The following is a 24,371-nucleotide window of genomic DNA, read 5'->3' on the forward strand; positions in this document are numbered from 1 at the left end:
TACTGTCCCTTCGATGTGGATAGGGGGGTGCTCCTTCTGCTGTTTCCTGAAGTCCACAATCATCTCCTTTGTTTTGTTGACGTTGACGTTGAGTGTGAGGTTATTTTCCTGACACCACACTCCGAGGGCCCTCACCTCCTCCCTGTAGGCTGTCTCGTCGTTGTTGTTAATCAAGCCTACCACTGTAGTGTCGTCCGCAAACTTGATGATTGAGTCGGAGGCGTGCATGGCCACGCAGTCGTGGATGAACAGGGAGTACAGGAGAGGGCTCAGAACGCACCCTTGTGGGGCCCCAGTGTTGAGGATCAGCGGGTGGAGATGTTGTTACCTACCCCCACCACCTGGTGGCGGCTCGTCAGGAAGTCCAGGACCCAGTTGCATAGGGCGGGGTCGAGACCCAGGGTCTCGAGGTTGATGACGAGTTTGGAGGATACTATGGTGTTAAATGCTGAGCTGTAATCGATGAACAGCATTCTTACCCATAATCATGGTCATCAACTTTACGATATTTCATTTTACTATCATGTCCGTTTCATCAGTGTAGCTCATGGTAGGGGCTAAACGCCCTAGCCTTTATCTTTAAAAAACAAAATACAAACAAATTATGCGTCAGCTCTTGTAGTCTTAGTAAGGGTCACACTGTAAGAGTATTCAGAAGAGGAACATATAACCTGAAGTGTATTACATTGCATAGGAATCCATTAAAATCCATTTCAATACTCCATCAGTGTTATCATTTGCAATCTGACATTTGTAAAACACTTGCCACACCTAAAGCATTTTTCAGGTGAATGGTTTGACATTGTTGCATTGTGGTGTTAATGTAGTTAATGTCTAGTACTGTTGTTGTGCTCTAACCAACAACTAACAAACAAACATATTTATGATGGATAAAAAAGTCCCAGGGCTTCAATGTGATATTTGTAGATGAAAATGACTCAGCACCACCCCTCCTCTCGAATCCCGAGGGATTAGGTTACCCCACATGCCCCTTCTGCATCTAAGATGGCTGCCCTGGAGGTTACACAGCCAGGCATGAATCATTTACGCCTCAGAAACCTGCCTCTCTCTCTCTCTCTCTCTCTCTCTCTCTCTCTCTCTCTCTCTCTCTCTCTCTCTCTCTCTCTCTCTCTCTCTCTCTCTCTCTCGCTCTCTCTCTCTCTCGCTCTTGCTCTCTCTCTCTCTCGTCCTAAAGCTTGGTTAGATTAATTGACATTATTGGTGGACCCAGACACCATACCACGAAAGCTGTTACAAAAGTGTGTCTGGCTTTGCATTCTCAACCAAATCTATAATTGATGTTATTGTTGTGAGTAATTTGATGGAAATGGGAGAATGAATGGCTACTTTCAGTATTCAACGTATTCAACGTCCATGTCTGAGGAGGTCGGAGAGGACGAGATGACGTGGAAACCGGAAACTAGGGGCAACAGTGACTGATGTTACCTTCAAGTAGGTTTTGGTTTTGCTAGGGTGCTGTGGACGGGAATGGCAGATGGGCGTAAGCATCCGCCTCTGATTCCAAAGGTTTCGAGTTTGAATCCAGTGATAGAAATTTGCTTTTTGTTTTTTGGATTTTTGTTTTAAAACCTATGCCATTTGGAGTTAATGCGTAACCTTAAACTTTCAGAGTTAATGCCTAAACTTAACACTACAAATCTGGAGTTAATGTCTAACTTAACCTAAAACACATTGAAATTTGACTTTGAGAAACATGGATGAACAGTGAGACTGTGACAGCTAGTTGAGTTTTGTAGATAGGTCTGAAGTCTGCATGAGCATAATGGTTCAATATTTGCTAGTACGGGATACTTTATCAAGGTAACTTTTCATACATAGATATATGATTATCTTTGATCATATGGGGGAATGTTGAAAAATATGCCCACCTCTGAGCACTTTAAAATGTATGTTTCAGCAAGAATGTCATTATTTTCAGTTTTTTTCATACTGAACTCCCTGACACATGGAGATGGTCCTTACTTCCTTGTAGTGCCCAAGGCTGTGTGCTTAGCATGCAGGAGAGAGGGCTGGGGTCTGTGTCCTCTGCTAGGGGCTGCCTCTCCTCTGCATACCTCTGGGATAGAGAAGCGTTGGGGCTGGGGGAGTTAATACAGGCCCTGGATTGGGGCAAATGCAGGCCCTGGATTGGGGCAAGCCCAAGTGGTGAACATGGTACCTCCCCTCAAGCAGTAGACACTGTATGGGAGCAGGGCTGCTATGATCCTTCCAGAAGTAGGAGAGAGAGCAAGGAGAACTTCAGGGAGCTGACGCCCCAGGTAATGCCTGCAGGGCGATGGAAAAGAAAACTGGGAGAGCATCTTGTAGGTGTCCACACACACACACACGCTCACACACACACACGCTCACACATATACTGTATAAAGTCTATATAAATATGTTTACATGGAAAACTACAGACACAGTGCCAGTCAAAAGTTTGAACACACCAACTCATTCAAGGATATTTCTTTATTTTTTACTACAATAATAGTGAAGACATCAACATTATGAAATAACACAGATATAATCAAGTAGTAACCAAAAAAGTGTTAAACAAATCAAAATATATTGTATCTTTGAGATTCTTCAAGGTAGCCACCCTTTGCCTTGATGACAGCCTTGCACACTCTTGGCATTTGCTCAACCAGCTTCACCTGGACAGTGTTGAAGGAGCTCCCACAAAGGCTGAGCACTTGTTGGCTGCTTTTCCTTCACTCTGCGGTCCAACTCATCTCAAACCATCTCAATTGGGTTGAGGTCGGGTGATTGTGGAGGCCAGGTCATCTGATGTACCACTCCATCACTCTCCTTCTTAGTCAAATAGCCCTTATACAGCCTGGAGGTGCGTTGGGTCAAAATAGTATAAATAAAGAAAAACCCTGGAATGAGTAGGTGTGTCCAAACCTTTGACTGATACTGTACCTTCAGGCATGCAAAAAAGTGCACACACACACACACACACACACACACACACACGCACGCGCACACACACACGCACGCACGCACACACACACACACACACTGACATATACACACACACACACACACACACACACAGTTCACAACATCACTTTAAAACGATAAATAATTGACTTCATGGGAAAAAGAGGCAATTATCACTGTCAATTTACCACATCTGTGACTGACATGAAGACTTAAAAACTCGAACAAGGCTTTTAAAAGGCTCTAAAAATCCATGCTCTCCCGGGGCAAGACGGAGGGTATTCTGCTCTAGTACAGAGAGATGTGTCCACTCTTTGTCTTTCAAAGACAACAGAAAAGACGCAACACATTGCTTGTTTCGTAGCAGTAGTTTCCTACAGCTATATACTGCAAAACGCTTGACAAAGGACCTTTGAAATTGTGTGCATGCTTTCTACATGTGTGCTGGCAATTTCAGCAATATTCAAAATTAAACCCAGCAAATTAGTTTTATATTGTCTCCTTTTAATTACTGATAGCTTTGCATTGTCTGTGAAGGCATTATCTGTGAGAAGAGTAGGTATACAATGTGATAAAATAAATGTTACAGAGAATGACAATTTCCCCCATCTGTTATTAGTGTGCAAACAGGATAGATGAAAGGAAAGTGGTTGAATTAAGCATGCAGCCTTTAAATGACCTGTTACGTGGCATTGTGTGTCAGTTGCCATGGTCTACCATTGATGTCATGGTGGTAACATCATGCTCAGCCCTGGTAAGGGTCAGTGGGGAGACTGTGCACTGTCAGTACTGTAAATGCTGACTTCGAACGAAATCTTCAACTATATTCCATTTTCTCCCAAATTCACAGGCTGAAGTTAATCTTATCCCAGTTTAATCTTGTTTGTGTTTTTGAAGATGTCGAAGCCACGTGTGTGTGTGTTTTACTCTTTATATCTATAATTAAAGGTTCATTATTTGAATTGATTTAAGGTCAACTCTGTTCAGTTTTTTTCTAGTTTTTAAAGTAAATAATTGTTTTGTTTGATTTGTTTTCGGACTTCCTACAAAATTGCCAGCAAAATTGAAAATGCTGATAAACCCTGATAATCTGTAGTGTCCACAGACCTAAAAAACTAAAAATCTCTCACATTCCCTCTTCATCTCTTTAGAGCTTATGTGGGAAAAGTATTTCCACATTGTGCTTTTATCAACAGATAAATGGTGAAGACAAACAATACAGGCCAGATTTGGACGGAAGGGTTGACTCTTTAGGCATGGACATTTTGAAGCCTCGGATATCTACTAGGTTTACATAACTACTGCTATTCATATTTTGTTTTGTTTCATCATGTTGCTTGCTATATTGTAATACAATTGGCGTAGCTCCAAAATCACCATACAGTATAAGCAAATGAATTCAGCACAGCCAATGTAATACAGATTTACACTCTTTGCTGTTGTCTTTTTTTTAATCATACTAGTTACACGCACAGTCGTTCTGTTAATGTAACAACATGATGCAAATATAAGACAATTTGTACAAAATGAGTCTTACAATATGAACCTCCACACAATCTATTTGATAGCATTTTGGCAGATTGAGCTTATTTTTGTTCCTGTGCAATTAATTGTTTCTTTAAATGATTGTTGTGCATAGGACAACTCATGTGAAGTCATTCTAAATAGGATAAATGGAAACATGAAACCCGGAGCCCTGTGTTGCTTTTTTAATACTTTCAAAATGCATAATTACCCCGACAATAGCTGCTTTTGTCACGTCCTGACCTTCGTTCCTTTTGTATGTTTCTATTTTTAGGTTGGTCAGGGCGTGAGTTGGGGTGGGCATTCAATGTTTTTGTTCTAAGTTTGGTATTTCTATGTGTTTGGCCTGGTATGGTTCCCAATCAGAGGCAGCTGTCAATCGTTGTCTCTGACTGAGAACCATACTTAGGTAGCCTGTGTTCCCACTATGATTTGTGGGTGGTTGTTTTCTGTTTAGTGTATGTCACCTTACAGAACTGTTTCGTTTCGTCCATTCACTTCGTTATTTTGATTTGTGTGTTCACTTAATAAATGAACATTGGTCCGATGTTTCATACTCGTCGTCAGACGACGAAGAGATTCGTTACAGCTTTCCACATCACTGGCACTTACAGTGAGTGACCCTTTTCCTTTATTTAAAAAATATATATATATATATATATATTTGTTGCACTTTTTATTCAGACAGTTCTGAAAGGAGAGGGGGAGACAGGCAAGTGGGAGCATGATGATTGAACCCATGTCTACAGGAGGTGAAGCATACAGTATATATAACGGGGAGCTTTATAACTACACAAGAGGCTCTGCACACAATGACCCTATTTCATCATACAAGCTACTCCTCCAACCATTTGAATGAACACATAGAGCTCAGAATGAACATGTAGAACTAAAATGACTAAATCAAATAAAGCTACAACATGATGAGGGCATGCTTTAGCTCCACATACATTAAATAAATCTATCTTCAGAAACACATTTTTCGAATGAAAATATTTTTCTTATTAGAACCAAACCACATAAACACAACCAAGTGATTGATTCAGAGAGGGAGAGAAAGAGTGAGAGTGTGAGAGAGAGAGAGAGAGAGAGAGAGAGAGAGAGAGAGGGGGGGAGGAAGTGCAAACTATGCCAGGCCCAGTTGTATCCACCACACATTTCAGAACTATTTTTATCACATGCTAATTAGCTACACTTTTATTTCTGGTATCCCACACCATGGAGAGACCACAGGGGGTTAGCACTACAGTAAAGAGGATTCTTCTAACCTCGTCACTTCTTAACTTCTTCGGCATTGCCGAACGAACAACCAACTGATGAAAAGTGGCAATTATAACTTCAGGGTTATGATTCGGGTATCAGGTGTTCTCCACGTACCCATACACACACACACACACACACACACACACACACACACACACACACACACACACACACACACACACACACACACACACACACACACACACACACACACACACACACACACACACACACACTGCCATAAATCCACTGTAAAAAAAGCAGAAGTGATATAGTTGTGGCTTCAAATGTAAAAGATCAGTGACTTCACAATCAATCCCTTCACTTTCTTAGATGAAATAGGCGCGGCACACACTTCAGCAGAATTTCTCACAGAGGATCCATCCAATATCCGTTGGTGGGGGAAGAGGCAAGAAATTAATTTTCCACTTCCCCAATATGAAACAATATGAGCTGAGAAGTGTTTTCTGTGAGTGTGCGCGTCACATCCCTTGGCTCTTCTCTGCACTGCCCCTCTCTCTCTCTCTCTGAACTCCCACAGACAACTTTCAGACCAGCACTGCACTCCTCCCCATGATTTCAGAACTTCAAAGTTTCCATACAGGAGAGGCTATAAAATATATTTCCATGATGAAGCTCATTGGAAAATATGATCAATTCCGAATATTTATAGTGTAATAACATTTATCAGCAGTTCATAGTGTTTTATTGTTCGAAATGACAAAACCTGAATTGAAATCCTTACCCAGGATTGTATAGATATAATTCTATCATAGCTCCCTCACCATGCACCAACTCATTACTTTCTATCATCATAATCAACTCACATGTGATTGATAGATGGGTGAACACTTAATGTATCATTCTGTAATCCTGTGAGAATCACAAAGGATGCTGAGGCCACCTTAACCAGTGTTGCTTGCCACAGCAGTTTGACGATCCATGTTATTCCCTTTGTCCAATAGATGAAGCAGTAAACAATGTTTAAGATGAATTCCCCTGACAGTCAGACTGTCTGCCTCAGACCATTTACTGACTGATTGAGATTATTTGATTGGACGCTCTCTCTCTCTCTCTCTCTCTCTCTCTCTCTCTCTCTCTCTCTCTCTCTCTCTCTCTCTCTCTCTTTCTCTCTCTCTCTTTCAATCCCAAGGATAATACTTACAAATTTTTTAAGGGTTATCATATTTCAAGACATATTCATTTGATGTATTTCTCAGAAACTCTTCTGTCATATCTGGCCTCAACAGAAAAAGTTGAATCTCTTCAGTTTCATCGCCCCAAGTGCTTCAAACCTGAGACTCTGCAACAATAAAACCCGCTAAGAACATTACCGCTTCGAGTTTCATCCATTATGCAAAAACCACTGCGGTTGATGTCAGAATGTATGCCTGTAGTCAGGCGAAGGGCAGAAGCCATAAAGGCCACGTTTTAGGACAGATTGCTAACACAGAAAACTAAGTGATTTTGGACCGCGTCGTGGCGGCAGAGGATGGTACCATAGTCGTTTGGCTAATAGCAGCAGAGCTCGTTTCGAAAGCATTACAGGGATGTATTGGACCCCTCTCTGCATGCGGCAAGGGAGCGAAACTGATACCCTCCACCTTCTCCCTGCATTATGTCGCAGCTTGTCGGCAGTCAGGTTGCCGTCTGTGTATGATAATTCCCGGTGCCTGGCAGGTGCAGCATCTCAAGGGGAGAATGAGGGTACAGGCTGCTCCCATCCCTCTGATTCCTCTCTTTCCCCCTGCTCCCCTCCAAACTGCAGCCTGTCTATTGTAATAGAAAGTGCCCACAGCAAATTGCTCACCTGCACTTTTCCAAAAAGAAAGAGGCTTCTCTGAAAATGTGCATCCTCCTCCCATATCGTCAGGACAGGTATGCTCACGGAACTGGATTTGTTGATGTGTGTATGATGCCTTTTTGGAACTTCTTTCTAACGTCAGAAAAGGAGAATGCTGGGATACAAAAATATATATACATACAAGGAATTAACCACAATTCCATTGATTAAGCAAATATCTCTTTACATTTTTCAAACCAACTTTGCCTTCCAATTCAATATCTCTTAATTACATTCAAGAAATAATTATATTTTAAAACTTGAGAATGCTAAGTTTTTATTTAATTATTCCAACTGTAATGAAGAGGAATGGAGATACAGAGTGTAAGCTTGGAGCTCTCGCAGGATGAATAAATAAAAACATCAATCCCCAGATCGGAGGACATTGGAAATGCCTATTTCTGAGAAAAGGCGTTCTCTGGATCCACATAAAGCCACAGCACATCACCCACATTCCTACCCACACAGGAAAGGGGAGGGTTCTTTTCTAATTACATAGTACTCAATCCTGCCCCAATTAACAGCGTTCTGTGCTAAAACTCAATCAATCAGTCACATTTTATTATACTATGGCAGTGTTTGGAGCATCAAAGACGAATTGAAATGATAATAAAACCTGATGGATTAATAAAAAAGGTTTGAAGGGCACACTCGCTACTGTTATAGAAAACGTCAAAATCTACTGTCATGGGTAAAAGGTCTTTTTAATTTGAGATTTAATAGTTTATTTATTTGCACTGTCAAGAGTGTGAAAATACAATTAGGCTGCTGCATTGACCTTATATACTACCAATTGGTCACATTTACACATACAGTACATTGGTGTATCCTTTACTTTTATAATGACTTACTTTCACTTCCATAACTGACACCAATAACAGCCAACAAAATCACCCTTTCAACATTCCTTATGAGCCCAAGTTAGGCATTTGACTGGTTGCGCCATTCTCAACTGTTTTAACAATTCTACAATAAATCCCCATGCATTTGCAGCTTTCCTTCTCTGCCGCCAAGGCACACTCGCAATCTGCATATCGTTACTGTCACACTCCTCACACATCCTCTCTGCTTCATTATTCCGGTTAGCCAAATCCCCCTCCCCTGACCGAGCAGCGGAGTTATGCTGACATTTTAATGAAACGTCAGCAGGTGATATTTTTAAGATATTGAACCAGTACAATAGGACACAATTAACAGCGATTCATATCTCTCAGTAAATCTGCTAGAGGAGCCACTGCCTGCGCTGTCTTCCTCCTCCTACGCATGAGTGAGATGATCGATAGACAGTCATCTGCCGGGGAGACATCATTGAACTTATCAGCGAAATTTCCAACACCCTTTAACATCGGGCAGGCAAAGACTGCGAAGCCAAAGTTTTTTTCCCTGCAGCTTCCGAGAGGATGCGTACATTTTTTACAACACAAGAATATGGTACGGCTGTACATTTAAATTCCCTGGTGTGTAAATCTTGTGTTAGGAAATCATCTCTGTGTCTGTTACTACCAGAGACAGTGTTTAAATGTACAGCACCCATGGAGGAGGCACATCAACACACTTCAAATATTGTGATTTAGTGGCCCGTGTCTAATAAGATGAAAGTCTACTGTATATTCCAGAACAATCCTTAAGGTCCTATAGGATATGCATTGTAGCTTTGGGATCTTTTCTCTCAACAGTAACTGTGAGTTGTATTTCAATATATAGGTTAAATAGATGATGAACTAATCCATTCCAAAGGCAAGTGAAAATGATCTTCCTCAAGGTGACAATAACAAAGTTAAATGGAAAATATGACTACCTTCTTATCCATTGGCTAGAAGGTGAACACTTTCTTCCAAAAGGCCTTGAAAATACAGTAGGGGTTTGGAGCACATTGTTATCCCAATGACTTACCAATAACAACTCCATCCATTGGGAGGGGTTTGAGAAAAAGATGGAGGAGAGATAAGGAGAAAAGATAAACTGGTCACTCATTGGCTTAAAATGGCTGACTTTTAAATCTCCCTTTTATTCCTGCCCAGCTCTTATCCCACTTCCAGCAAGGTCACGGTGCAAACACACCACCAATCTCGTCACTAATGAATATCCATGCACATCCTCCTCCTCACCACGCCACACGTATCCCAGCATACTGAGCTGTACTAGAAGGTCAAACAGCCTCCCAACACTGATAGCGGCGTGGACTCAAAGCATGGGGAGAATGGATGGATGGGGAGAACTCAGGTCATATCTCACGCCCATCTCCAACTGAGCTTTCATCTCATCAATGGGCTGAGGTCAAACTAGCAGCCATGTCAAGTCGCAGCATACTATCCAGACTGAATGATGAGTGAAGCGTGTTTCCTAATGAAGCTCCTCATTAAAAAACTCCACAACAAAGGTGTCGGCTTATGATGCAACTTATCTCCAGAGTGAAGTAAAAGAAAATTAGGGGAGGCGGAGGTGTGATGCAATAGGTTGTTTATTTTCTAGTAGCGTGTTTTTGTTCCATGCATACGGCAGGGGTGGTTGCTTCCACTGAGAAATAGCAACCCTTGGCACGTTTCAACAAATGTTTTCTGCCCAATAAAGCCAGGTGATTTAATGTCATTACATGTTGTTCAGAAGGTATTGTTGGTGGTTGCATTCCTGCATTCCTCTATGTAAGACTGTCCTCCTAACCACTGCAGTAGCTGACAGGCTTCCCTCCCAAGACATCACAACAAGAAAGACACGTCACAATACTCATGCTTTGTTTAGCCAATGAAAAAGGAAGCAGCGGCCCTCGTTAAAACTGCTGTGCTGGAGGTTGTGGTGATGGAGGTGAAGGTCTGGAATGGCCCTGGACGGTTCTAAATAGGACGGGAAGCAAAGGTGAGGAGGGAGAGTGGGATAGATGGAGGGGAATGGTGGTGTTGGGAGAGGAGGAGAGTCAGGTTTATGGGATGAGATAGGAGGGGGGTAGGGGGTTGAGAAGAGGAGGAAGAGACCTTCCACTGACTCTCTCCTCATTCCTGCCGAGTGATTGATATGAGAAGGGCCTCGGAGCCCCTCAGGAAATGCTTCCCTCTCCCTCCTTCCCTTCGTCCTCTTCTCCCTCAGCACACTCTGGTTTCCCCCTCTGCTGGGTCCACAGTGGCTTGCCCTGGGCAGACAGTGATGGAGAGGACGCTAACATAGTGGCACTGGGGGGGTGGATGAAGTGGAGAGGGTTGGGAGGGGGCACCGCCTACGACAACAGCGCAAACCACTGCCTTAGGCATTCCCATAACATCTATCCAACCACTTTGCATCTCATCCATCGACTACATTGAACAACTTCCTGACTTAGAGCCGTGGAGAAGGGGAATGAGGAGCAACACAGGGATATTCAAATACTGCAAATGAGCAGTACTATAAAAACAGACATTTTCTAAGCACAGTGTATTTTACAGGGGAATCTCCCAGCAAGTGTAGGACCTTATCTCAATGCTTCCAGCCAAAAGTATTTCCATTGGAATGCAAGGGATGATATTTAATCATTCTGCTGAGATCTGCAACACTAGGCTAATCTCCATTTTCACAATCACATAGTGCCTGTGGTTATGTGATTTCCTGCTGTTGGGTGAGGCACAGAAGTGGCGAACAATGCAATGTATTTCACTCTCAGAAAAGGACCAGGCAGTGTAAGAGTATGTGGCATTAACATAATCGTATGCAGTTAACCTCAATAGGTGTATTCAAATCAAATGTTATTTGTCACGTGCCCTGAATGCAACAGGTGCAAATAGACCTTACCATGAAATACTTACTTACAAGACCTTAATCAACAATGCAGAGGTTTTTTTTTATTAAGAAAATATTTGCAACAAAAAAAAAGTAACACAATAAAATAACAATAATGAGGCTACATACAGGGGGTACCGGTACTGAGTCAATGTACCAGGGAACGGGCTAGTCGAGGTAATTGAGGTAACATGTACATGTAGGTAGGGGTAAACTGACATAGATAATAAACATTGAGTAGCCGCAGCGTAAAAAAAGGGGGTCAATGCAAATAGTCCGTGTAGCCATTTGATGAACTGTTTAGGTAGTCTTATGGCTTGGGGGTTGAAGCTGTTAACCCATCAGAGTCAAAGCCGGGGGCGGGGGGGTTCTACTAATCTACTGTGTATGGAATTGTTTTAAGAAGGTTATACCAAGGACCAAGGAACAAATTGAGGCAACCAGTGATGCAGCTGTAGAACTTTTTGAGGACCTGAGGACCCATGCCAAATGTTTTCAGTCTCTTGAGGGGGAATATGCGTTGTTGTGCCCTCTTCACAACTGTCTTGGTGTGTTTGGACCATGATAGCTTGTTAGTAATGTTTACACCAAGGAACTTGAAGCTCTATTGACCCCAATCCAAGTCACAATGCCTTCTTAACACAATCTGTGGTTTTGCCCTGAGATGAGTTCATTTCATTAATATTCCTCAGGGTAAGAAGAGACAACATTTTGGAAAAATTACATTGTGATGCTTTCCTATATTGAATTCCCACTCCCAGGTCGGAATTCAATGTGGCCGCGGGTTGTTGACAATGCAGCTTTTAAAGGCATTTTCAGATTCAGCCAACATATGCAGCATTTACCATGAATGAGATTTCTGGGAACGCGGGAACATTGTCCTTAAAAGCAACATTGTCGAAAACCACTGGTCAGACTGAATCGTGGTCTTTATTGTCTGCTGTTCAGCAGAAGCATTCAAAAACTCTAGAATAAATACAATTAAAAGACATGGCCTTGCAGCTCCCAAGCATTAACCTCTGACCTTTCTGACTGATCTCCTAGTGACTTGAGTCTGAGACTCCCTCTGAGTACACTACAGAACATGGAGGCTGCTGAGGGTAGGACTGCTCATAATAATGGCTGGAGCCTCCCGGGTGGCGCAGTGGTTAAGGGCGCTGTACTGCAGCGCCAGCTGTGCCATCAGAGTCCCTGGGTTCGCGCCCAGGCTCTGTCGTAACCGGCTGCGACCGGGAGGTCCGTGGGGCGACGCACAATTGGCCTAGCATCGTCCGGGTTAGGGAGGGCTTGGTCGGTAGGGATGTCCTTGTCTCATCGCGCACCAGCGACTCCTGTGGCGGGCCGCGCGCAGTGGATCCAGGTGCACGGTGTAGCCTCCGACACATTGGTGCGGCTGGATTCCGGGTTGGATGCGCGCTGTGTTAAGAAGCAGTGCGGCTGGTTGGGTTGTGTATCGGAGAACGCATGACATTCAACCTTCGTCTCTCCCAAGCCCGTACGGGAGTTGTAGCGATGAGACAAGATAGTAGCTACTACAGCAATTGGATACCAATAAATTGGGGAGAAAAAGGGGTAAAAAAAATAAAAAATAATAATAATGGCTGGAATGGAGTGAATGGACTGGTATCCAACACATGAACCATTTCATTCACTACATTGTAGCCATTACTATGAGCCGTCCTCCCCTCAATAGCCTCCATTGGTGACCACCCTCCAACAACACATCAATCTCCCTAACTACAGTATCTCTCAGTGTGGGTAAAGCCAATTGCACAAGCCAGACACCTCTTTCCCTGCTATTCACAACCACCACAACCACCACCACTCCTTCCCACTTCATCAGACACTCAGTTGCTGTCAGTGCAAGACTGCAGGACCTGAAGTGGCGTTTAATTTCAAACCCGTCATTAGACCGTTCATTTACTCCCTTCCTTCCCGGAGCCAATATTTACCATTCAGATAGTTGCTGCTTTTCCCTGCATAAAGCTCTGTTCTGCAGCGGCCCAGGGAGAGAGATAACAGTGATTCCGGCCCTCTCTCTCTCTTTCTGTCTCTCTCCTCAGGGAGACACTCAGGATGAGTAAATCTCTCCAGTACAGCAACGATAAACCAGGGATGTCCAGAGTAAAAGAGCAAAACACGGAGAGAGAGAGAGAGAGAGAGAGGGTGTGGGGTGTTTAGGAAGGAGATTAAGAGTGTGAAGCTGGAAGAGAGGGGCACTGGAGGAGAGAGGTACTGTAGACAAAGATGAATTAGAGCAAACATACTGTACAAATTTAGGTACAGATTTAGGATCTTAATTTGACCACCCTATTGCAGAAGGACTTTCCTGTAATGCAGAAAATGTCAAACGTGTCGTATATGAGGTTTAAAAAGGCGTATGAAGTTTGTCAATTCCACTTAGAAATTTCAGACTTGATTTTCCCTTACAAAAAATGTATCAACCCCTAAAAAAAGCCCATGAATTATAATTCACATTTCCTGTTGCTGCAGGATTATTTTCCTGCAGTAGCAAACTGTCTCAAATTAAGATCCTACATCTGTAGAATAAATTGTCAATTTTTAAAAATGTACTGAGTGTTCAAAACATTAGGAACACTTGCTCTTTCCATGACATAGATTGACCAGGTGAAAGCTATGCTCCCTTATTGATGTCACCTCTTAAATCCACTTCAATCAGCGTAGATGAAAAGGAGGAGACAGGTTAAATAAGGATTTTTAAGCCTTGAGACATGGATTGTGTATGTGTGCCATTTAGAAGATGAATGGGCAAGATAAAAGATCTAAGTGCTTTTGAACGGGGTATGGTGGTAGGTGCCAGGCACACCGGTTTGAGTGTATTAAGAACTGCAATGCAGCTGGGTTTTTCACACACAACAGTTTCCCATGTATATTGATAATGTTCCACCACCCAAAGGATATCCAGCCAACGTCCAGCATTGGAGTCAACATGGGCAAGCATCCCTGTGGAACCCTTTTGACACCTTGTAGAGTCCATGCCCTGGCGAATTGAGGCTGTTCCCAGGGCAAACTCAATATTAGGAAGTTATTTTGTACACTCAGTGTACATCCTCCACTATGACCACATCTACACTGATTATGATCTATAATTAGATGTAATGTTATGATTGTACAAGTTTGGAATTTCTTTGAATACAATGCATGGTAATGATGTGAATGTATTCATGTCAGACAATTCTCATACATACAGAACTGCAAAAAAATGCAAACACATTTTTATTGAATGTATTTTATTGTAAAGCTATAAGGAAGGATAATTACAAGATATTGTTTCTTTGATTTGCTCAGCAAAAATAAAAGACCACATTTATTGTTCAAACATGCAGATACTGATCTTAACATAATAAAACTAATTAGGCTAAAAACGAACATAGAACCAGATTTCCTCAAAGCCACTATTTTGCAATAAAGATCAAATAAAAATAAAAATGAAACAGAGTAAAAAGCCGTAAAGCCAGTGAGTAGTTACAGAAGAGGTTTTAGACAGAGTCAGCATCCTCACCATTTCTGCACAAACCTGACCACTCACACCCTAACATACCCTATTGGGAAAAATATCTTACAATTTAGACTTGTCGTTGGATTTCACAATGTTTTTTTTCTTAATTAAAAAAAAAGCTACACTTGCATGTACATAAAACTGTACCAGAAAACAAGGCATCACAAGCATGTTTCCTATATATATATTGTATATAACCAACAATTAGGCTACAAAGTTTGACTTTCTATAAAGACATAATTTAGCGGCAGCTGATTATTCCTGTTTTCTTCTTCTCATTTCGAAAGCTCACCCGACCTTTTGGGGCTAGTTACCTTGAGGGGAGCGAGTTTCACTTTCTTCAGCTTTTGGGGTAAGAAAGGGATGAGGAACCCAATAACTGAATAACTCTACATGGCGCAAAGTGAGATTGTTTAAAAATGAACTGTTTTCTCAATAAGCATCATCTGCTTTGTTTCAGTTCCTTTTACTGATTTTGTGATTGTTTATTCAAAGTTATGACAGTTACGTTTCCCATGTCATAGCGTTTTGTGTGTTTCATTGTATTGTGAGTATGTTAGAGTTACGCTGTCATTAAGCACCCATCATTAAGGGAAACAGGAAACCTAGAACACAGTCTGCCTTGTGGAAATGCAGGACATATTTTACAAAGCCAAAAATCCAATGCCTCTGGTAAAAATAGCAAATACCATTTATATGTATATGTTTATAGCTGTGTTGTTTTTATTCTATTAATAAAACAACGTCGACAACAACAAAAATGTATATATTTATAAAATTGGCTTTTTCATGCTCTACTAAATCTCCTCATCGGGAACAACCAGCACCAACCTATTTCATGGACCAGCCCCAGTTGATATTTGCACCTTGATTAACTGTGTATTGTTTGTTCTGCTGGTATGATTTTGACACCATAATGTGATGTGATTGGAGCTTTAACATAATTGATAAACCTTGGAGGTGGGCTTCGGATTGAACTGCCCACCCCAGTGATGTCGTTATAATGGTGGGGTCCTACAAATGAGGGCTCAATGCCACTCCGCATACCATTGACTGAGCCGTTTTCAAAACACACACCTAAAAGTCACACACTGGAAAGCAAAGTGATTTCAATTAGCACTCTAAACTCATTCTAGGTTGCTTTAATGAATACTTAGGAATCAAGATATATAGACCAACAAGGGAATCCCTTGATAACATTACAAGGACTGATCTACATTCCATTTTCTATTCACTATAATTAATATCCAACCATATTTATGAGCACACCCAATTCTCTGAATCTGTAAAATAGTCTCTTAAAAGAAAACGAGGTGGAATTATCATCATGATGAGGATTTGAACATTACTGAGCACAAAAACACAAAAGGGATGTGAAAAAGATGTGCCAAATAATATCCCTTGTCATCCATGTTACGCCTGTCTGCACTGACTGCATTCCATGTTTCACGGACCAGTTACTGTATAAGCCGATCCGTTGAGGTAAAGAGTTCTACATGCTTCATGAATTAAGGAATACCATTGGATAAAATGCACACACAAAGCAACAAACCAACCAAATCAACACAGGCATGCTTTGCCTCAGCATGAAATAGGATGCTGCTGCAGTGGTGCTAGACACACGTGCACACTCTCTCATACGCATGCACGCGCACACACGCACACAGTCTTCTCCTGCCCGTATCTGTGACAGCTCCTCTCTAGGGATAAACTCCAGGTGATTCCCCTTGGAGAGAGTGAGAGTTTGTGAGACTGTCAGAAGAGTCCATAGAGCTTAGGTGGAGCCATCTTTTTACAGTATGCAGGCAGCACCTCTAAAGCTACAAATACAGAAAAAACACCTGTGTGCTACATACAAGCGCGTGCTCACACACACACACACACACACACACACACACACACACACACACACACACATGCTCTCCTCATCCCCTCTCAAATTTCACAGTGTGTTCACATTGAGCCTCAAAGGTTAAAGGAAAGCAAATAGCATCGCATCTCAAAGGTCAGCTTCTCCGCACCACCACAAAAAGCTGGGGTTAATTGGTGCCAAATGACCTACCCCCTTCACAAATCATTTACTCTCACTCCATCTCTATCTCCATCTCCCTCCCCATTTGTTGTTCAAGGACCCCTCCTCCCCCTCCTCCCCGCAGCCCTCTTCTCCGTCAGCCCTCTGTATATCAGCCATGTCAACTCAGGAGATGGAGCTCAGAAGGGCTTAGAGTCTATCCCTCCGGCACTGGAGGTCCTGATCAGTCCATGGGTGGGCAAGGGAGGTTACCAGGGGACTAGAGGCCCTGTCGGGGAGAACCAGGGGACTAGAGAACCTGTCAGGGAGAACCAGGGGACAAGAGGCCCTATCAGGGAAAACCAGGAAACTAAAGGCCCTGTCAGGGAGAACCAGGGGACTAGAGGCCCTGTCAGGGAGAACCAGGGGCCTAGAGGCCCTGTCAGGGAGAACCAGGGGACTAGAGGCCCTGTCTAGGAGAACCAGGGATCTAAAGGCCCTTTCAGGGAGAACCAGGGGACTAGAGGCCCTGTCAGGGAGAACCAGGGGACTAGAGGCCCTGTCAGGGAGAACCAGGGGACTAGAGGCCCTGTCTAGGAGAACCAGGGATCTAAAGGCCCTGTCAGGGAGAACCAGGGGACTAGTGGCCCTGTCAGGGAGAACCAGGGGACTAGAGGCCCTGTCAGGGAGAACCAGGGGACTAGAGGCCCTGTCAGGGAGAAACATGTGTGTTTGCTGTGAAGGAACACCACAGGAGAAACCAGTGACTTAACATCGGACCAGTGTTTGACCTATAAATTATCAAACAAGGACATGAAATCAACATTGAGATACACTTTGAATGAACAGTTACTTGAGGTCCAAGATCCTAGCTGTTACTGTGTATGGACCTTCCTGTGGAGAAGTCATTGGGAAGATTTGGTTGAACATTACTTTGTGTTCATTAGAATGAGTGATGATGAAAATTGTATTCATTAATTAATGTAATATATTGTACAATGTTGACATAGCCCAGTAGAACTGAAATACAGTTGATTTCAAGCAGATTCAATGCTGTCCACCGTTCTTTTCGTGCCTTATTTGTTCTTGTAGCCTATCCCTTTATCATGTGGCTTTAAATAAAATACGTGCTTTTTCAAAAGTCACAGGGATTGATTGTCACCATGATAGACCTATGACTGAGATTTTTAAATGATGCATTATTTACAATGGTTAACCATTTAGTCACATGTAAATCATGTTATACATTGAAGCACGCACAATCAAGTCAGCCATGGACTTGTTGAATGTGAACTGTAATTCAAAGCATACTATAAATGCATACAAAAAAAAATGCAGTCTACGGTCAGACACAGGAACATAAGATACACATACTAGCCTGACCTTGTGACCTTAGCTTTTTGATGTGATGACCCTTAAATGACCCCACCTGAATCATGTTTTGTATCCTAGCAAGCCATAACAACAACAATGTCTTTTTGAGTGTATCCTGCGGTGGTGTTTATGTTGTGCAAGAGCTCCAGCTGTAGTGTTAGTAGTCTGGAGGTCTTTTTCACACTCTCTTTTTTCTCCTCAATGCATTTTCATTAGTCCAATCATGGCTGATGCTCATTGCCACAGGTGAAATCCCCATTACTGTCAGCAGTTATTATTATGAGACTCCAAATTAACTTCCAAACCGCCAGGACACCCTGCTCGGTTTTGAGATGTGGAAATGATCACTGCTAATGAACGATGCCTCCAGGCTCAATTAGAGCAATGCCTCTGCATGGCGGGGTTAGCGGGGTTAGCGCGCTAGTGTATAGGAGAGCTGTGAATCCTCCCCAACTCTCCAACTACTACCACCGTCACACCACAGGACCAGGACAGACTTTACCTCACACCCACAGCAGGTCTCTAACAGCCGTGCTACTGTGGGGAACTGACTTGGAACAGCAGGTGATAAATACCATCAGTTTTCACAAAGATGACTACTAAATTGCCAAACTTAGAAACTAGAGATTGCAATACATGGGAGTTAGAGTTATGGAGTATGTGCACCATGGAACGATACACCTTAACAAAAACAAGCTGTTTCTTGTTGCTCTCCAACTGGATACCTGGTGTGAATTGATCCTTCGGTGAGACCTCAATCAAGGAGTTTGAGATTTGGGTGGCGAGGGACTGAAAATGCACAGCAGTAGACATTGACATCCACTTCAGCCAACACATTTAACACCAGCACCATTTTTTTCTGAAGGGTTTTTCTTTTGTCCAAGATCATAGGAAAGATGAGGAATACAAAGTCACAAATGTGTACTGTAGCTTCACATGTTCAGTGATGTGTCAAAGGTTACAAATCCTCCCAGTGTTACACTTGGTATTGTCAACCGGTGCATCATGGATAACACAACCAACCAACTGTGAGATCTTAACGACAATGACTCAAAAAGGTACAGCTCTTATTGAAGCTCTATACAGCAAAAGGAAAATAATCTAATAAAATGCTTAAAGTCTAACTCATGTCCATTGTATTTACAGCTCTGTACATTGATAAAGACCTCTTGGTTGTGAAAAATGTGTTGAGGACTTTAATGTCTTATGTTGAGCAAAGAATGACAAAATTACCAGTCAGCTGTGTCCTCTTGAGTAGGAGCAGGACTTGCCTGACGACTCAAACTGAATTCTTCCACGGCTCTACAGTTCGCTACATACTTCAGTCTGAGACTGCCATCATTGAAGTTGTTTGTGGTGTCGACTAAAATGAGGGGCGGTGTACAAAACATAGTAATCAGTGATTCGATCATCTCTAACCAATCAGAGTATCAAAGCCAATGTCGAATTTTCAAACTGCCGCTTTACCCACGTGTTCTGTCTCTGTCCCAACCCATTGGTTTCTGGTACCAATCAGAATGGCTAGAGTGCTTTTTTCCTCTTCTAGAAATCGTTGCGCAAGATACTCGGATCATGACTCATTGCGGAGAAGAAACTAACATCCGTGGGTGTGGTGTAGCATTTTGCAGGAGCAAGGAGTTTGGGTAGTCAGGCAAGAGAAACACCGCTCTAATTCTAGTTATAAACTGGGTGGTTCTAGGCCCGAATGCTGATTGGCTGACAGCCGTGGTATATGAGACCGTATACCATGGGTACATTTATTGTACTGCTCTAATTACTTTAGTAACCAGATTATAATAGCAATAAGGCACCTCAGGGGTTTGTGGCATATGGCCAAAATACGGCAAATGGCTGTATCCAGGCACTCCGCGGTGTGTCGTGCATAATAACAGCCCTTAGCCGTGGTATATTGGCCATATACCACACCCCCTCGTGCCTTATTGCTTATTAATTGGAGGTCCCAGAGTTGAGACCGACACTCACTTCTAAAAAAAAAAAAAAGGAAACAAAACAGAAAAACCAAAAGAACACCTAAAATAGATGTCCATACACTGTATATTCATGTGTCTATTTAACAAGAACACTTTTCTACCCTCATTGTTTTCAGTTCCAACGGAACTCCAGCGGAAATTCATTGTAAAAAAAAAAAACTTCAACACGCAATCATAACTAAATAGTCTCCAATGAAGTTATCACAATGTTTAAATGATAGTGTAGTTTACATTCTGTCAGTAGAATTTGCACTCGCCAAGTATCTTCTTTGTTTGGCTTGGACCGATTTGTACTCTTTATTTAATTCATTGGAGGTTTTGTGGATTCTAAAGCCTCATACGGTGGGAGGTGGTTATAAAAAGGAGGGTGGTGGTGGTGCTATGGCACTTCTCAGACAACACAGCAGCTAGGCACAGGGGCAGTGAGGGGGTAGGCCTGAGGGCATGGGGTCAGGAACAGTGGGCATATGGGTAAGGGTGAAGGTGGTGGGGTGGTGGCCACATCATCGCCCTCACAGGTAAATCTCTCTCTTGGAGCCCTGGTTGGTGGGTGTGGTGGCGGAATGGTACTCGGCTGCCTGGCTCAGGGGGATCTCCTCGCAGCCTTTGCCGGAGTCGCTGCCCCCGGAGAAGGCACTGCTGTAAGGGGGCAGGAAGCGGATGTTAGCCACCTTGGAGCCTCCGCTGCCACCTCCAGCACTCCCACGCTCGTCTGCCATGGGCTTGGGACTGCCGTTGGCCAAGAGGTGGTCCTGCCCCTCACTCTCCAGGTAAGGCACGAAGGTGGAGAGCTTGGGGGCGTTCTTGGTGGAGCTCTTACGATTGGGGGAGGGCTGGCCAGGCATCCAGCAGGCGTCGGAGTGGCCGAACTCGGTACACTCATGGGTGCAGTTCCCAGTCATGGCCACATCAGGCAGAGGCCTGAGATCTGCAGACAGAAAGGGTATCTGAGTTAGTATAAGACAGCAAATGGAGGACACATAATAAAAAAGGATGAGTCTTGGACAGTAGAGTTAGATGAGCACATGTGATAGCAGAAAACACATTTATAATCAGTTTCATAAAGTGATCATCTTATTATGAAGGATAGCAATGAAAAGAAATGACAGAACATATCATGTTTGTAAAATGGGACAACAGAGCCAACCAGTGTGGACTAATCCACCAACATACTGTGCTTAACCAGTCCAGCATAGGACTGTTCAAATAAAATCTAAATAAAATAACATTTCATTTGTCACATGCACTTCCCAAAAATGCAGAGAGAAAGACAATTGAGAAATAATAGAAAAGTAATAACACGTAATAATAAAAGTAATAATAAATACACAATGAGTAATGTATTACTTGAGTAATGTATAACTTGGCTATATACACGGGGTACCAGAACAGAGTCGATGTGCAGGGGTACGAGGCAGTTGAGGTAGATACAGTATGTACATATAGGTAGGGATATAGTGTCTAGGCAACAGGATAGCAGCAGCATTTGTGAAAAAAAGAGTCAGGGTAGCTATTTGGTTAACTATTTAACTAATAGTCTATGACTTGGCTGGCTGGAGTCTGACAATTTTTAGAGCCTTCCTCTGACCTCTGGTAAAGAGGTCCTAGATGACAGGGAGCTCGGCCCCAGTGATGTAATAGGCCAAACACACTACCTTCTGTAGTGGTCGATGTCAAGCAGCTGCCATACCAAGCAGTGATGCAGCCAGTCAAGATGCTCTCAGTGTTGCAGCTGTAGAACGTTTTGAGGATCTGAGGGCCCATGCCAAGTCTTTTCAGCCTCCTGATGGGGGAGAGGTGTTGTTGTGCCCTCTTCATGACTGTGCTGGTGTATGTGGACCATGACAGATGCTTTGTGATGTGAACACTGAGGAACGTGAAGCTCTCGACCTGCTCTACTACAGCCTAGTCGATGTAAATGGGGAATGCTCGGTCTTTCGTTTCCTGTAGTCCAAGATCAGCTCATTTGTCTTACTGACGTTGAGGGAGAGGTTGTTGTCCTGGCACCACACTGCCATGTCTCTGACCTTCCGATAGGCTGTCTCATTGTCGTCGGTGATCAGGCACCATCGTGTCGTCAGCAAACTTACTGATGGTGTTGGAGTCGTGCGCGGCCACGCAGTAGTGGGTGAACAGGGAGGTTCAGTAAGCAATTCATTGTATTAGTTTCACAACAAGACAACTCATAATACTTAAATAAGAAAACTCATAATACGCTAGATAAAAATCTAATATTCAGAGTCACAGTGCAAAAAACTGCCAAGAACATTGCCTAATTTGATGTTTAACAGAGATGCAGCAATATGATGTTTAACAGAGATGCAACCACATACCAGATAGTGGGTGTTGAGTGTGAAACAAGATTAAGGAAATTTTAAGAAAAACACGCTCAAGGTTGACTAAAAGGGAATTATGTCGCACAGTCAATTAAGGCGGAGTCAACAACACCACTACTGCTTTTTCACATAGAACAAATGGCATAATGAATGTTAATATAACACACAGACACCGCCTCTGCTACGGCTGTGTCACATTTAAAAAATCACAGCTTAATGGAAAAAGGTCAGCATCCCCGAGCGGAAATATCAATGCGTATGCAGAAAGTAACCTTTCTTCTGTGCGTGACATTAGATTATTATTTGATACTGCGGGGCGAGATGGGAGGGGGGAACAGGCTGTTCAGTTCTCTGGGGGAAGCGATTATTTCCCAAACTGCCTCTGCTTCATGCATAATTGAAATTCATTGCCCCTGTATTAAAGGAGCTACAGTGGGCTTTTCCTTACTTTTTGGGGGGAGGAGGGTATATGCTTTCGCATCCTTAGCTAGGTTTGGAGAATGCTGAGTAGTGACTGTGTGCATTACTCCAAATTCTCACACTACGGTGGATTTTTGGGCTTCATAATGCTTACCCATTTCTCATGCAAAGCAAGGCACTTGGGAAAATACGGTTTGTGTAGCTAGATGTATGCCAGAAAAACAATACAGTTTTGGTTGTTTTCAAAATGCTTTTTTTCAGCCTTTCTTCAACAGGTGGCCTACTAATGGTTAAGGTTAGGATTCGGGAGGGGAATCTAATCCTAGACCTGTACCTAAGAGAAACATCCCCTAATGCCAGAGTAGTATTAATTTCTACAGCCTGAGATATTTAAGGAATAGTAAAAATGAAAAAGACCAATCAGATCATGCCCCTACGTTTGAGAAGTGCTAATCAGACAATTTAGTGAAGGCCCAGAGGGTCATGTTGCTCATAATCAAAAGCAGGAATTAATTGGCTTTTGTTTGAGGTTGTACTAATTGGCCGGCGTGGTGGGAGGAAATGGTGGGGCGGGGTGAGAAAGGGTAGTAAGGGTCCCTTGGTATACTTAGGGAAGCTAAGATCATTGAAGGGTTCTCTAATAAGACCTTCCACTATTAAACATGGAGGTCATCAGTCCTAATTTAAAACTCACTTCATGAAAGATAATATGAGCTTTGGCGTCGAGTAACCAGCAGTGTTGTCAGTAAACATTTTGTTGAAATCGTCAGTTTTGGAGAAGTAATTGAACCCCTGTTTTAGAAACTTCCTACACACACTGAGACACACACTGAGACACACACACACACACTCTCTTCTGTGTCGATAAGGCCCAGTTGGCATGTTATCAAGGGAACTCCATATTCAACTGTCTCTAATAGAAAAGATTGTTCCTGCTGAACCTTCATCTAAGAGCCTTATCTTCATTTCCAGAGTTCCAGTTAACCCCCGGGACCCTCTCAAGCCATCTACGAGGGCCCCAAGAGAAGTCTCCTCCTCTCAGCGCTCCATACACACTTGTCTGCCTCGGTCCCACTTCTCTGTCCAAACTAATTAGATTCCAAAGTCCCTGCTCTGGAAGATGTCGGCGTAATAAAATGGAAATAATTTCCAGATGAGTATCTGACATTTTACGCTGTCGACCAGAGTAAAGAAAGGAGACATATTGGGCTCCCCCTCTTTCTGTGAGATATGCTAACAAGGAAATTCCGATCCTCCACTCCATTCTCCTCACCTTGGTTCAATCCAATGTACATAGAGAAACTATTCATTTTTCTTTACAAAATGGTCATATGTTTAATTACCTTGAAGTCCAAATGTGTTCTTTACAGTTTAAAGAGGGAACGAGGGAGCCAGCAAC

The 24,371-nt window shown here is 42.8% G+C and overlaps 1 protein-coding gene and 1 long non-coding RNA gene across 3 annotated transcripts in view; one reads left to right on the forward strand and one right to left on the reverse strand.

Annotated features, from left to right (window-relative positions):
- LOC149978334 (uncharacterized) overlaps positions 1-24,371 on the forward strand; it is a 1,052,250-nt gene that overhangs the window by 26,822 nt on the left and 1,001,057 nt on the right. The window lies entirely within an intron of this gene.
- Positions 14,555-24,371, reverse strand: part of LOC110489032 (protocadherin-1) — a 388,535-nt gene continuing 378,718 nt past the window's right edge. For both annotated transcript variants that reach the window (XM_036943184.2, XM_021561580.3), the window contains exon 5: positions 14,555-21,144. In XM_036943184.2, coding sequence (XP_036799079.1) covers positions 20,729-21,144 — 416 coding nt within the window. In that variant the 3' untranslated portion in view covers positions 14,555-20,728. The remainder of the gene's footprint in view (positions 21,145-24,371) is intronic.

The sequence above is a fragment of the Oncorhynchus mykiss genome, chromosome 14 (assembly GCF_057628025.1).
Source record: "Oncorhynchus mykiss isolate SJ-2025 chromosome 14, ASM5762802v1, whole genome shotgun sequence".
Classification (NCBI taxonomy): Eukaryota; Metazoa; Chordata; class Actinopteri; order Salmoniformes; family Salmonidae; genus Oncorhynchus; species Oncorhynchus mykiss.